Source organism: Nestor notabilis, unplaced genomic scaffold (assembly GCF_000696875.1).
Source record: "Nestor notabilis isolate BGI_N333 unplaced genomic scaffold, ASM69687v1 scaffold10191, whole genome shotgun sequence".
Taxonomy (NCBI): domain Eukaryota; kingdom Metazoa; phylum Chordata; class Aves; order Psittaciformes; family Psittacidae; genus Nestor; species Nestor notabilis.
Window position 1 is genome coordinate 22,086 of NW_009916081.1, and position 15,783 is coordinate 37,868.

The 15,783-nt window shown below is 41.8% G+C and overlaps 1 protein-coding gene across 1 annotated transcript in view; it reads left to right on the top strand.

The window, feature by feature from the left end:
* The window catches only part of LOC104413437 (vasoactive intestinal polypeptide receptor-like), a gene marked incomplete at its 3' end in the record, with an annotated part of 38,562 nt that overhangs the window by 21,037 nt on the left and 1,742 nt on the right, over positions 1 to 15,783 (top strand). Inside the window, exon 5 of the mRNA XM_010024431.1 lies at positions 1,193 to 1,325. Within this exon, the coding sequence (XP_010022733.1) occupies positions 1,193 to 1,325 (133 nt within the window). The remainder of the gene's footprint in view (positions 1 to 1,192; positions 1,326 to 15,783) is intronic.

Below are 15,783 nucleotides of genomic sequence, written 5' to 3' on the forward strand. Positions count from 1 at the left end.
GAGAATAGCAAGAAGTAGACCTCCATGAGGCAGAAGAACCTTTTAGATGTGATTCCACCTCCTCATGCCACTTTCCAGTGGCTTTCCTGAAATGTGTTATATGGTTGTCCAATTTATAACAGTCTGGTCAGACATCGCCCCCAGAGAAAGCTGTAGGAAATAGCACGTTCTAGGGTTATTTTCACGCTTACGTGAAGACTGGCCTTAACCTTCAAGATACTTGCATTTCTCAGCACATGCACTCTCTCCACTCCTCTTACAAGGGAAGCATGAATCAGACACATCATAGGCAAATTGTCTCATCTCAGCAAGGTACAAGGTGCCAGCCGAGTTGGTGAAACTGTTGGGTTCACACTTTTCATTTGTTGGAAACAGAGTAATTTGACTTGCCTTCCCCTGCAAGTACAGAGGACTCAGCTCAGTCACATTTTCTTGCCACTGTCAGAGATAAAGAGCATAAACTCTGCCAATGCACAGTGACTCATTAAGAGGTGGTAATTTGATCATGTTGCTGAGTGAGGTCTGTGGTGGTTCTGATGACTGTACAAAGTACCCATTTCCAGAGTATTAAGCCTTTCACTTTAGCTAATACAAAGTCTTGCTGGAAAAGAAGACCTACTTGATCAGTATTAATATTCAAAATAGTAGTAGGCAAGGGACAGGAAAACCCTGGTGGTGTTCTCAATATCATTAATAATGAGTCATTTTAAAATAAAAATGTATTTTGTATTGCTCCAGAAAGCCTGTAATATGTGTTAATTTTGGTAGCAGCTGCTAATATTTTATTTCTATTCCTGAGGAAACATTTCACTTGGAAAAGAATTATTACAGTACAGGCATTCTGTAGAAAACAGACCTGTATCATGAGCACAGTTTGCTCAGCCAAAAACATTTCTTTTTCTAGTGGAGAGCAGTGTGATGGGCCTGTTTTCTGTCATTCTGTATTTTGACCTTTTTTCCTGAGAACTGGAAAAGCAGCAACACTGCTGCAGATGTATGGATTGCCACATGTTTTGTGGATTTAAAAAGGCTTAAGTGGATTTGCAGTGATTTACATCAGAACATAGTCTGTCTCAGGGTTTCTAATGTTTAGTTGTATGTTGATGTCTTTGGTAAATGAAACGTAAAGAAATAAATAATACTTTTGAGAAGCCTTGCTATTTGGAAATGTTGTTTCATCTCTTCCCAACAGAAAGCTACACTGTACTCGAAATTATATTCATATGCACCTCTTTATGTCCTTTATAATGAGAGCCATCGCAGTATTCATAAAAGATGTCATCCTATTTGAAAGTGGAGAATCTGAACACTGCTTTGTGAGTTCAGTAAGTAGCCATGCACATTGAAGTTTCCACCTTATTCTGTTTCCCCTCCTAAACAATGCACCAAAAATTACCTTGCAAATGTATGTGAGACACTACTTTGGGAAGATTTCATGGGTTTGGTTTTTTTTGGTTTTTTTCTCTCTTGAAGAAAACAAAAATGTTATTGTAATATTATAAATTAAATAAAAAATTATTTAATTTGTATGGAAAAGGCATAAAATAAATTAGCAGGGTCAAAAGTTTATAGGCAACTGGTCTTCTAAGGTCAAAGCCACAGCTGGGCCTCTACAAGATTTTGGACCTCCTGTCAGTCCTGTGTCCATCTTCCAGTCCCATGCTAGTTTCTTGGATATGCTGGTCAAAAGAGACTTCCAGTCCTGTGTTTTGGGATTCAATAAAACCTTTCCCTTCAGTGAGGGTGGGAGTCAGATCCAGATACTTTAGGCATCTACGGGGTAAGTACCTACACATGAGCTATGTGTGTAAAGTGCAGACACAGTCAGTCAAGCTCTAATTAATATATTCACTGGAGTCTGGAGAGTGCTTCACCTCACTTTGAAGAAGGCACCTGCATTTGGATGGCTCTCTGGGCTCCAGTGATTGCAGTCACCATATCTCTGCAGGAGTTTAGGCAGGAAACCTGTATGTAGACATCACTCTATTTTTCATCCGGATCCGTATCCCTCACCAGCTGTCTGCAACTGTGAGATTTCCCAATTGTGATGATAAATGAGGGGAATAAAGGAGTTAGGATATTTTTTTCACTTTCAAACTCAGTGTTATCAGCTGGAGCAAACATTAAGGAGGGAGAAGAGCTATTTATCTAAAGGCCATATTGACACAAGAGGACACTGATCATGAATAAATTCAGGCAGGAAGTTGAAGTCACCATAATAAAGAGATGTGATCAGAAGTCATTAAAAAAAAAAAAACCAAAAAAACTCTTCATAGTAAATTCATAGCATTAGAAAAGCTGCTTGCTGGCAATAGCAGGGGACTGGGCACAGCAGCCAGCAGATCCCTTCTGGACCTGGGGTTTTATGTCATGCAGCACTAGAAAAAGATTCTCTTTTCTCTTCCATCCACCCGATTTCTTCCTTGCCTTCTGGGTTTTCTCTACCCTTACCCTGAGTCCTGCCCATGCTGTTATAATGACCTTTCTGCTTGAGCATCTCTCACTTAATATCAACTGGTCCCTGCACTTCCCTGAGAATATCTAAAGCATGATGCATTCCTTTTGCAGGTTCCTGCCCCTTCTCTGTGGTTCACTGGGATCTGTATTCTTTAGAAATAGTTTGCTTTTTTGCAGAAGTTTGATTTTGAAGGTCTGTGAATGGTTAGAATGGCATATGAACTGGAATAAACAATTGCCCGGTGTCTGCTGCCACAGATAACTGCCAATGCTAATTGGCAGAGAAGCCAAGAACCCAATGAGCCATGGAGTTTGAACTAACCTCTCACCCCTGCAAGAGTTTCCACTGGGTCGTGACTGAGGCACGACTGCAAAAAAGCTGTGTGAGAAACACTTGCTTCAACTGCCCATCCAGAAACACTTCTATGTATAAATACAGGACTTTGTCCTGCAGAACCCACAGCTCCTGAAAGCCAGTCTGTTTCTGGCAGACCCATGGCTACCATCATTGTGTGAGTTTCTCCCCATCAGAGGATTTTCATGTTAAATGCCAGCTCAGGGTGAATGGCTGGATGATACACAAGGGTTATAAAAATATGTGGAACAAATCTGTCTCTGCTGTACTAAACTGAGCATACCCTTGCGAAATCTTCACCTATGTTGACCCAGCATTTTGGACAACCTTCTAGGTCATAGGGGAAGGAATAGCTACATGAAATGCAGTCAAAATGCCTCTCCTAATATTCATCTGTTTGCAGAAATAGTTATAAAATCCATTGTGTTTACATGGGTTTGGTTGGGTTAGGTTGGCTTGGGTTAAGTTAAATAATTGGATGTTTTATGCTTTGGACTTGTAGGATAAAGTTTCAACTTGGGAGACCTGGGTACTAGTTCATATACTCAGGGCCTAATACAGAATTTACTGAAGATTTTGTGTGTAATAGCTGGGTATGGCCTTGAGCTCGTTCAGTCTGAGGAGAGATTTGAACAAACAATTCAATTTACCAAATGGTTTCACTGCTATGCTGCTTTAGAAAAGGGCACAACCAAAGCTATAACAATGTTCTGTTAGAAGAGAAAGTACTGCACTTAGGTCCTTTAAGGAAAAAAAGGATAAAGGCACCTCTGTTCTGGAACAGATTCAGGGCTATAAATGAACAGACTTCTCTCCCAGCATTTCTGGTAAAGGGACAAAATTCCTGAATTTGACATTACCTGTTGCAGTAATAAGACTTAAAATTATGTTTCATGCACCAGCCACACAAAAATATTTTAAGCTCTCCATGAACAAGTGTGTCAATACTCCAATCAAGCAGGAACTCCACTACATGTAGGTGTATATGTAATTGAAAAAAATAATTCTTCATAGGCTTTGCATTTTCACTTCATTTTGCCTACTGTGGGAAAGCTCAGTTATGATGTTAACTCTATGCCATTTTAAATTTAAATAGTTTTAATTGCCATTGAGTTCAACATGAACACCCCAAAAAATTAAATTTGTTGGGCATTTCTATGGGCCACAGAGCCTGAGAATGTGGCAGTAAGCATTTCAGGGCTAATGCGACCAAAATACGTGTGATAAGCATCACTGAACCATCATGTGAAACAGAATATACACCATGCTCTGGACGATGTTTACAGAGTGTGATGTGTGGCACCTGTAGCCTCCTTAAATGCCTTGGTCCTTTCTTGATATACCCACTCCTAGCAGAAAGAAAAGTCTTGCTGCATGGGTGAAAAATTCAGCCTGTTTTCATGGGACAGAAGCACTGAGTTGGCAAGCAAGGAGGCCTTTTTATATGTAAGCTAAGTGTATCTTACGTAATCATTGATCTCAGGACCTGCCCAAGGTGGCCCAGGCTTTTTGTCCTGCACCAAAAAAACTCAGCAGCAGTAGCTTTACAAATGTCCCTCATACCTTCTTCTCTCCCCAGCTGCCCAAATCAACCAGGCTTGTTCTTAGGCAAAATGAGGATCCCTTGGCTGATGTAGAAGCATGCAGACTGACCTTCAGAGAAGGCTGGCCCTCTAAAAATCCACTGTGGGATTTTCCAGTGGAAAACAAAGAACTGCAGGGACCTCGAATTTGCTAGAGAGGTACAAACAGCAGAGTCCGATGGCCACATATGCACACAGCATATTGCCCTAGGGACCAACAGTCATTAGCAGACAAAACCACTTTCTCTGTCATGCATTCAGTCATAAAGTATGTCTGCAATTATTTGTAACTGAATCATCCTGTTGTCTTAAATTGCTTAAAAAAAAGCATATACCCTGCTTTAAGCACTCAGATGTAGAAATGGGGAGGGATCTATGAAATCACCCACTCAAACTTCTTCAATAACTATTAATTTTGATTCATTCAGAATATGTTCTGTCTCAGCAGTCAGTCATTTCTAATGGAAATCTCGCTACCCATGGCTTTACTGCATCCAGCAATTACTCATACAGCATGAAAAATTGTGCCACTTTCCAGCCTGTGTTTGCCGGCATTCTTCTGGTTGGTTTTTTCACTGCCAGACTCAAGAGGCCTCCTTACAAGTTTTAGTTTTTCACATTGGTTTAATAGGCCTAGTGACCTTCAGTCTTGGCATTCCCACACTTTGTCTTCCCCTTCCCTTCTCTCCTTGGAGACCAGGCTGTGAAATACAGTACCCAAAACAGCAAACCTGGTAGAAAGATTGAACTGAACACTTCAATTGTTCAGTTAAGGAGTAGTCCAGTGAAGTTCCTACTGACTGGAAAAGGGGAATCATAACCTCTATTTTTAAAAAGGAAAAAATAAAGACCTAGGGAACTACAGGCCAGTCAGTCTCACCTCAGTGCCCAGCAAGATTGCGGACCAGATCCTCCTAGAAACTATGCTAAGGCACATGGACAATAAGGGGGTGGCTGGTGACAGCCAACACAGCTTCACTAAGGACAAATCATGCCTGACAACTTGGTGGACTTCTATAATGGGATCATGGAGTTGGTGCATAAGGGAAGAACAACTGACACAACCTTCCTGGACTTGTGTAAGGCATTTGACGCTGTCCCATACAAGATCCTTGTCTCTAAATTGGGAAGGCATGAGTTTGATGGATGGAGCACTCAGTAGATAAGAATCGGCTGGATGGTTGCTCCCAAAGGGTTGTGATCAATGGTTCGATGGCAAAGAGGAGACAAGTGACAAGTGGTGTTCCTCAGGGATCAGACTTTACAAGGACATGTAGTGATAGGACAAGGGGGAATGGCCTTAAGCTGAAAGAAGGTAAAATTAGATCAGATATTAGGAAGAAGTTCTCTGTGAGGGTGAAGAGGCACAGGTTGCCCAAAGAAGCTGTGGCTGCCCCATCCCTGGCAGTGTTCAAGGCCAGGTTGGACGAGACTTTGAGCAACCTTGTCTAGTGGAAGGTGTCCCTGCCCATGGCAGGGGGTTGGAACAGAATGAGCTTTAAGGTCCCTTCCAACCCCAAAAATTCTATGATTTTATGATTGTTGTTTCATTTGGTTTTTTGTGGGTTTATGGATAGGTTTTTACATAGTTTCTCTACCATCATATATTGATGATAGCATAAAGATGAACCACTTACATTTCCAATCTAGCTGAAGACAAAGAAGCTGTCAGTTTGATACAAACAAAGATCAGGTTCTATAGATTGAATTCAGGCTGAGTTTTTCTGAGCTTTGCAAATTTATCTTTAGTGAGGATTCAGACAAGAGAAACTAGATCGTTTATCTTTTTCCTTTGCATTCCAGTAAGAAATTCCAACAAAAAATTCTTCTTTGCAAAGGAGTGTGGGATTCCTAGCAGTTGTGAACATATACACATATATTATCAGTGTAAAAAATAGATTTTTTCCCTCAGGCCAAATTGATAATATCTACAGACCCCTAAATAAACTTTATACATGGAAGTTCAAGACAAATAAGTTTTATTTTTCAGCACAGCCCCAACTGAGGCTACTCAAATCCATCTTCTCTGGCTCTTGTGGGAGTGCACCAATATGCAGGCTGTTGGAGATATGGAAGAGTAGAAGCCTTTTTATTCAGTTGTCTAGAAGTAAAATGAATATTAGAGATTCATCCCTTTCACTGGGTTATATCCTCTGGGAAAGACATCTACACCCACCTACACAGAGGTGGCATGAACCCTTCTTAGCACAGACGATCTTAACGTTGGCTGACTGGCTTAGGGGAAGAGCCTGGCAGAACTTGGAAGACAATGTGAATACTTCCCTTCCCAATGTGAATACTGCCTTCAGTTCGAGTTGGGTCAGTCCCCAAAATGTGTAAATATGTCAGCTGATACTTTTTCACTTGCTCAACCCATTCCTGCAGAACTGCACCCCATCCACTAAGTTCAGCGGGACCAGCCAGATGCAAAGGTGCTGTCTGAGATAAGGAAGTGCTTCACAGTCTGTCTGCCTTGCCATAGAAATGAGGCCCAAAGCAAAATGCGGTTCACCTTATTTTCTCAGCTGTGTGGAGTGGAGACCATCAGTCTTCCAACCTAACAGGTAGTAGCCACATTTGATTTTCATCCCAAAGAGAGGCAAAAGGAGCAAAGCAAAGATAACTGCTGATGTGATCTTTCTCACTGTGCTCTTCCACTCATGTCTGACCTGAACCACCATACCCTGTCGACAAATTCCTGTGAAATCCAGCCAAATGGTTCCCGTTGGCTTCAGGAGATGGGTGTTGCAGTGGAATTGCTGTCAAAACACAAACTTAACACACCCATCTCCCTGGTCTACATTTTTGCCATCAGTTTAGATTAAGAGGTTTGCATCTGCCAAAAAACTTCTATGGAATATTATCCCCATATCTGCTGATATACCCATACCTGCTGATCACTGCTGCAAACTTCTAAGTTTTACAGCAAAACAAATGACGGAGGGGAAGGGAAAATAAAAACCTAGACAAAACACCTGTAAATGATAAAAAGAAGTAAAAAACAGTTGAAGAAAGAAGGGAGGAGGAATGGAGGCATTGTATGTGTGCCAGTTCTCTTTCAAATATCACACCAGCAGGTATTGAGATACTTTTAGAAAAGACCAGAAAATGGGTGGGAAGAGGAGACAAAGGTGCTAAAGCTACATGCCTTAACTGTGCTTTCAAAAATCAGTGCAGTGTTCAATAAAGGATTTAGCAGCAAGTTCAGTGAATGAAGGATATATGAAGTAGTGAGAAGCTATAAATAAGAGGTTTGGGATGCTAACTGCCCATGGCCAGTAGCAGCCATGAGCATGGGAAATGGACTAACCATCCACTTAGACTGTTTTAATCTTGTTTGTATTTTGAAATTACCCAGAGATACCCCATCCAGGAACATGTTATCTTTTCTAGACTGAAGATAGCATATCTACCTGCCTAAGCCCTCACAGACACTTACAAAGTAGGCCTAAAGTCATCTCATACATGCCGTAGAGAGAGGGCCTGAACACAGGTAATTGCTATGGAGCTGATGGCAAACAGTTAGTTCTGTACTGGTGAGACAGCAGTTTATGGCTGCCACACCTGAAGCCTTGGTTTTTGCACCATATTCTGCACAGGGACTCAACCACAGTTGGGGCTGGCAGTACAGTTGCAAGTAAAGAATAAAATGGATTGGGAAGGTTTGTGGTGCTTGGAGGTGAATTTCTGCTGAAAGAATGTGGGATAAGAAGGAAATGTCATCTTCAGGTCTGAGTTGGGGAAGAAAGGAACATCCAGTGATGGAGAGTGAAGGAAACCTTGAGTGTCAGAGAAGCTAAAGGTGAAACATCATAATTTTGAGAACGAATGAATGGCAGTGGGGGATGAAGCTAGACACTGCATGTGTGGTGCTGGAGGTATGCCAGGCTAGGAAGTGAAGAAGGTTTGTGCCACAGGATTGGGATTCTGCTTTAGAGAGATGGGGTTTTCAGTGGAAAGGTGGGAGAAGCAGGGGAAAAGGGCAGTGTTTCAGCTATCTGTTGTCCAACATGGATATCCCTACACAGAAGAGAAACAGGATATTCATCAAACAGTCCCACAACAGAACCAACAGAAAGCAGGAGGGTAAGCTTGATGGTAGCTCTAGCTGGGCTCCCTCCCTGGCAGCTGACCACAGTTCAGGCCCACAGAGCATGGATGAAGTGATCCATTCCTCCAGTATTATATTCTGGGTTATGCCCCTCTGCTCCTTGGACTACTCATATCAGGCAACCCTTGAGAAGGTTTAGACTACAGACACCAAGCCCTAAAATGTTTTTACACATTTATTCTTGGATGAGTTATCTCCTTGCTGCCTTCTTTGCTGCTGGAAATAACCCAGGAGTGAAGGCAGAAATACTGTGGAAGAACTATGGAAGAAGCAGGAACTTTCTTTGAATAAGTGACTATCACCCCTGACACAGCGGTGTTACAGTCTCAGGCTGGCACCTTAAAGCAATTGTATGTATTGCCAGTAATGAGAGAAAATGTGATAAGTGTGAGGAAAGGCATTATCAAAACTCCGCTGACCTTCTCTCTGTAGATGCTGCTTTGCGGTTGACTTGCCTTGTCACTGAAGATGTGTTTGGAAGTGCCATTATTCTGCAATTGAAGAGCACGAAATAGGGACAGTTATCCCATTTACCAAGATAATTTTATTTTTTCATCTAAACTCAACTCTGAGTGACCTGCTGCAGAGGCTAGAGCAGCTAAAGCTAATCACCATCTCAGAAATACTCACACGACTGCCCCAAAAAATACCTAAGAGACAAAATAAGAAAGGCCAGGTACCTCAAAGACTGACAGTTACATAACCCCTGTGAAGAGCAGTAGAAGAGAAATGCTTAAATAGCCTTGAGGGTACAGTCATGGGACTTAAACTTGACATAAGAGCTTCCTGTTGAATTCAACAGATAGCGTTGTATTTGAGGAAGTCTGCATGGGAAGTGGGCAAGGCATAAAGTGCAGTTGTGCGGACCACATTTTTTGTTGATGTAAACTGGTATAGGTCCATTTATTTTAATGGAGCTCTCAAAGTTTCTGCAAGTGCAGGATCTGACCCTGCTATGCTTTGCTGTGTTGCAGGCACATAACGTAGATGTTGTCTCATGCAACTTCCGTATTAGCAGAGACAGACTTTTTAATTTCTTGTTATTTTCAATGATCTGTTAGCTGTCATTAAAAGGCACAATGAAAGACTGAGGTTATTTCATGGGACTTTGGGGTCCATATGGGTTGAACTATTCCTAGGGAAGTGAGACTCTAATGAGAGAAATAGTACTTTACCCATGTTCACTAGTGACCCAGCCGTGGTGCAAGTGGAAGTGGTGGTATAGGAAAAAGAGGTGGAGATTGAGCCCAATAGCTTCTTCCTAATGTCTCCATCCTTCAGCGGTCTTGGTGGGAACAGGCAAGACTTAGCTTGCTGAAGAAGTCTGTGCATGCATGTGTCTGGCTGTACAGCATAGCTCATAAGTCTAGAAATAGCATTTCTGCTTTATGAAAGTGGTAACAAATCAACAAGCTCAGACTAAAATCCAGGTTATAATGGCTTAATAAATTGCCCAACAACAGCTAACATGGAGTATGTATTCCAGTACGTGCTCCCAGGCAATGATAGGTGCATGAAAAGGTAATGTATTGTGACCTAGAGGAAAGCAGGTTAAGATAAATTGAATTAATTTGCTATTGCCAAGGCTTAAGAGCACTCTTGCATAATGTTTCTGGGGCACCACTGATGCAGAGGAGCATGTTAACAGAGAAAATGTGTGTTTGAGGCCTCTTATCCCTGTACCTGAGACAGATGGTGACCATGAAATCAGTTATGTCGATCTATCTGCTGTACTTTTTGTAGGGTTGACTTACAGTTGAAACCACTAAAGGCAGCAGGAGGTGAAGGGTCCATCATCAAGACATAAGATTATTGTTCCCAAGAAGGTCTTTGTTATAATTCCTAGTAGATGAGAAATTGCTTTAACCAAGGCCTTTAACTTGACAACTTAGGCCCTCACAGACTGAAGGCTATGTGCCTCAATGATAAGCCAGTTTGTTTCTATCAAAATGGCATTTTAAGAACTTCTTTAGTCAAGTTTCTTTATTCCTAGATAGTGTTAAGTCCTCAACACCCAAAATCTCCATGCATCTTCCAGGAAAATTTATACCTACTAACACAGCAATTTATCATTCGAAATTTCTGGCCTGTCAGACTCTGTGATAGAGAAGGAAGGAAGGAAGGAGTCAAAGGCATCCGGTTGTTTTAGGAGATTTCTTGTTTGAATAGTTCTCAGTTCCCTTTCATGGTAGAACATAAACCTCATGGGGCTTTTTTATTGTTAATCTTTGAATCTAGCCTACAACTGCAATTAAAATGTGGGAAGAAATAGAAGTGATGGCTTTTTGCCAGGCAGTCTTGTTTGTTTGTTATTAATATCTCTGTTGTTACACAAAAGGTTTGGTGTGCAAAGGGTAAGTTCACATTCTTTTTCTATTTCATTTTTCTTTTTTTTATTTCCTTTTTTTTTTTTTCCCCTCTCTTTTTCTTTGTCCTTTTCGTTTTCTTTCTTTCTATTTTTCTTTCTTCTTTAGTCTGGAGAAGAGAAGGCTCAGGGGGAACCTTATCCCTACAATGACCTGAAAGGAGGTTGTAGCAAGGCAGGGGTCAAGCTCTTATCCCAAGTAACAAGTGATGGGATAAGAGAAAATGACCTGAAGTTGCACCAGAGAAGGTCTAGATTGTATAGTATGAAAAATTTCTTCACTGAAAGGGTTGTCAAGCATTGAAACAGGCTTGCCAGGGAAGTGGTAGAGTCACCATTCCTGGAGATATTTAAAAGATGTGTAGTTGTGGTGCTTAGGGACATGGTTTGGTGGTGGGCTTGGCAGTGCTAGGTTTATGATTGGACTTGATAATCTTAAAGGTGTTTTCCAACCTAAATGATTCTATGATTCTATAAAATAAAAGTTAAAAGCAGAGAGAAATACCCCATGAAAAAAAAAATCATTATTTGTAAACAAAGTCTGTCCTGACATCTCTGTCTAACCTGCACAGAAGTTAATGGACAATGCATGGCTGTGAACAGTGCTGTACAATATTTAGGTTATGAAATGATTGGGAATTTCATGAATTCCAGTGCCATGACAGTTACACGGAATTAATCATACTGTGTAATCTTACGAGCAGAGCAATTATTTTGTTATTGCATCATCATTACAGATAACATTATGCTTTGCCTAAGGTGGACATCTCAACAGAATAAGACCTGGGATGATATTCAACCTAATTTAGGCATGTCGGAATCAGCTCAAGATTGAGACTCCTGAATTTAGTTATGATTATTAGTGTCTAAAATGGCTCTATAGTTATGGAGATACAGAGTTAGGCTGGTGCCTGTGCTTGAAGACCTAAATTTCAGCATCTCAATGCTTGCTCAGTGGTACCCCATCTTCCAGGTGTGCCCTGGTAACAGGATCATGATTGGGATCTATAAAAACCTTTTACATAAGATCAGCGAAGCCTCCTTGACCAGGCTGGGTTGAAGAGCAGCTGTTGCTGTTGGCAAATTCAACATGAGTCACTCAGCAGCCAGCCCTTCAGATAGGCCATGTCTTCTGGGCAACATAAAAGAAAAGTGCTGGATAAATCTGTCACTGAGAAAACGAGTTTTCGTCTGTCTTCTGTCAAAGATGCCTGCAGAAATCTCTGTGTAAATCTCTTCCTCCTGCATCAGTGGTGGTAGCCCCAGTTAAAGGACCCAAGTACTTTAAAGGGGATTTTGAGGCCTCCAAGTTTCATGACTGATCAAGGCAAATCTGAGCCCATGCTTTTGCCAAGGGCACTGTCCCAACTACATAAAGAATTCCAGGAGCTGCAACATTGCCTAGGATTGCATATGAAGTGTTAAATATATCTTTATGATGACTTAATATGGCTTGGTGTCCTGCCACAAACCTTCCACACCACAGGAAGCTGCAGAGTTTAAGGGTACGAGGGGGGATCATGGGGTCTGCACAGCACTGGCATCCATGTACAAGAGAGGTCGTATTTAGGAATGGACAGGTCAGGTCTCATGATGGGGATTCATGTGACTGGGACAATGAGACTCAAGCAGACCATTTATATTGCAGTGTACTCCCAGGCCAGCAATGACAGGTGGGAGTATAATCTATCACTCAAGTGCCCCTTTACACTTCTTCGATATAAATCCTTCTTTGACCCGAGTCCTAAACGTGTAACACACCATATGCCCAATAAGGAAGACATGGGAGGTTTGTGTTAGTGCAGTGGTGCTCTGTGATGATGACTGCAGTGTTTCTGTGGAGTTGATTGACCTTTTATGGAGAGTTTTGTTGCATTCACAGGAGGCTGATGCATGCACATGTGTTGGCTGTGTGTGTGTGTGACAACCTCAGACCAACCTCAAAACCTCAGACCAGCTCCCATCCAACTAAGCTGCTTATATTGAGCTAGAAAAATTCAGCAGCTGATCAAGACTGACAGTCCTTAGCACTTATTAATGGGCTACCTCAAGCAGAGTTATTATCACTGAGAAGTATGACATATGAGTATTTAATTCATTGACAGATTCAGCTCTGAGTTAATTACTTCCTCCAGCATCTGAACTGCATTTTCTAGGTTGATCAGGTGTTCACTACATCAGTTTTAGGAGAAAGAAGTTTTTCTCATGGCTAACATATAAAGTACTATTAAGCACAGGGAAGAAGCCTGGTAAGGTTATTGCTGAGTCTTGTTTTTCCCAACCTTATGTCCCTTTTTCTTACCTCTTTCTCAGGAAGTCTGGTTGCATCTTGAGTGATCTTTCACTTCCTACGTGGGCTATGTTTTTCACAGCAGCCATAGCACATGTATGCTGTGCTGCATGCTGGCTATGGGTTGCTTTCCCCATCATTCCATAAAGCTCTGAACTTGACCCACTATTGACACCCTAAAATTTTTGGCCAGGTTTTCAACTTAGCACATTTCAACATCCCAGCAGTTTTCTAACCAACAACGTGCTTTGTCCCCGGTCATCCATCTCCTTATTGAAAGCACAGCGGACATTCCTAAATATCAACAGCTCATTAAATATTTGCCATATAATGACCACAAGAAGTCCCTTTCTCTTTCAAAACAGGTGTGGTATCTTCTGCCTTCCCTATTGCCTTGTTAGGCAATAAATAGGTGTATACTCAGGGCAGCTTTGTATCAGAGGGCCTGAGTCCTTCGTTTGAAATGAAGTTATTTATTTGAGAGGCATAGGCCTGGTTCCTATCAAGAAGGTAGGCATTCACACTCATGTTCAGGAAATGCTAAACACACCATGACCAGCAAGACAGTGTTTTTGAGGTACAGGTGTGAAAATAATAGAAATTATCTCAAATATTTGTCTATTTTTGAGGAAACAGCCTTTTAGGACAACAGTAGAGTGCAATATGTACAGTTTTTCCCTGTCTTGCTATCTCAGCAAGGATTCTCCATACAGAGCAGACTTCTGCCATTTAAGCATGGGCTTCTCATAACCCTTAAGAAGCCTGTGAATATCCCAAAGGTCTGCACAGGAAATCCCTGTCCTTCTGTAGCAAGCTCAAGTGGATATGAGCAGGGCAAGATCCCAGAAGAAACACAGGGAAATAAGCTGTTGTAAATGAGACAATGAAAGGGCAAGAATAGAAAAAGCAGTGCTGTAATGCTGCTTTTCCTACTGAAAACATCTTTTCTAAACATAGCCTGTATTAGTTTTTCAACACTGATACATCATGGGGTCTGCTTGTTATGAAAGACGTCTTCTATGAGATGTAATAGCTCATCTCTGTGTAGTGTCTGTCATCTAAAGGGCAAAGCATCCTCCATCAATGTGGATTTTATTTCCCAGCATTATAACAGCCATTCTGAAGCTGAATCCAATTTATCGGGAAGGTAGAGACCTATTATCAAGTGCTGCAAGTAATAAGGTCTCTCAAAAGCCAGGAAGGGCTGTTTTCCAAATATGTCACTGAGTTGTCTGTTAAACAGCATTGAATAGAACAACACCACTGCAGTCAGATGAAATGCACCTCTTGTAGAAATATCTGGTCTGGTTTAAACTTACGTATCTTTGGAGATAGTAGCAAGAAGCCCAGGTAGCAAGAAAATACCATTATTTAATTTGTAAGATGGGACAGTGCATCCAAATCTGTTCCAGTGCAGGAGATCCTCATGCTGCAGGGGATCCCTACCTGGAATAGGTTACTGTCGCGTGCTTAAAATCTTGTATAAAAATATCTTGTTTCCAGGTAAACCAAAAAATGCCTGGGGTGGTAGCAATTGCTCAAATAGCCAAACATCCTTCGCATGGAGCAAAGAATCGATTTGCATTAATTGTAGATGATGTAGAATCAATGCTACAGGTCCTTCAGAGAAGTTGCCAAAACCCAGCTGCTGCCGATGTGCACGATCTGCCTCAGGTCTGTAACAAGCCACCACCACATTAGGGAAGGAGGCAGGGCCAGATACTGACACAGAAACAATAGCTGCTAATACTGGCAGAAGAGGTAGTGGATTTGGACACCCAAGATTCTGTGGCTTCTGCTGCCACAGGCTGAGTTCATCATGGTTTCCTCTCTGTGACGGCAGTAGCTCTACAAACTCAGCATCCCTGCCTGGGAGTCTCCATTAGGCAGAAATTGAGTGCACTTCTTATGAGTAGCCTTTCCTGGTCCCATGAAGTATTGCAGTTCTTTGTGATGTGCTCGACTCATACCTCTGCCATAGCTTAAGGGCAACCATCCAGAAAGGGGTGCCCAATGTTGAATCCTCAAAGCAAATCCATGTTTGAGGACTGTGTGGCTGAGGTGCATCAAAACTGCTCCCTTAAACCTCATGTCTCACCTGCGAGCTGATGAATTTGGGACAAATACTGATAAAGTGAAACCATGAAAGAATTTGGTAGCCCCAGCAGGGCTGAGTGCAGTCACACCCACAAATCCCCACTGGCTGCAGACACACCAAGCAGGCAGTCGGGCTTTGGGCAAAATAAATGAGATGTGACAATGTCCCATATCCATACACACACAACAGGGAGAAATGAAGAGAATAGGGATGCCATAGGGAAGATGCTGCCGCATCCCCAGCTGCATTGTCACCTTCCCTCTATGGGAGCTAACTGCCTTCTCTGCCTCCACCTTCCCCTATCACCACCCTGCAGCAACTCTCTGCTTATGCCATCTGCCTCATATAAATTGATGTGGAGGAGCCCGTGAGGGTACCCAGTGTGATATACTGGTGGGTGCTAAGGGACATTTGAATGAATTTTGAGTGATTAGTGGAAACAAGTCTCTCCAAAACATGTGGCATTGACAAAACACTTTAAAAACTTCTCTTTTTAATCAGTGTGTTTCATAGCAACTGTTTTC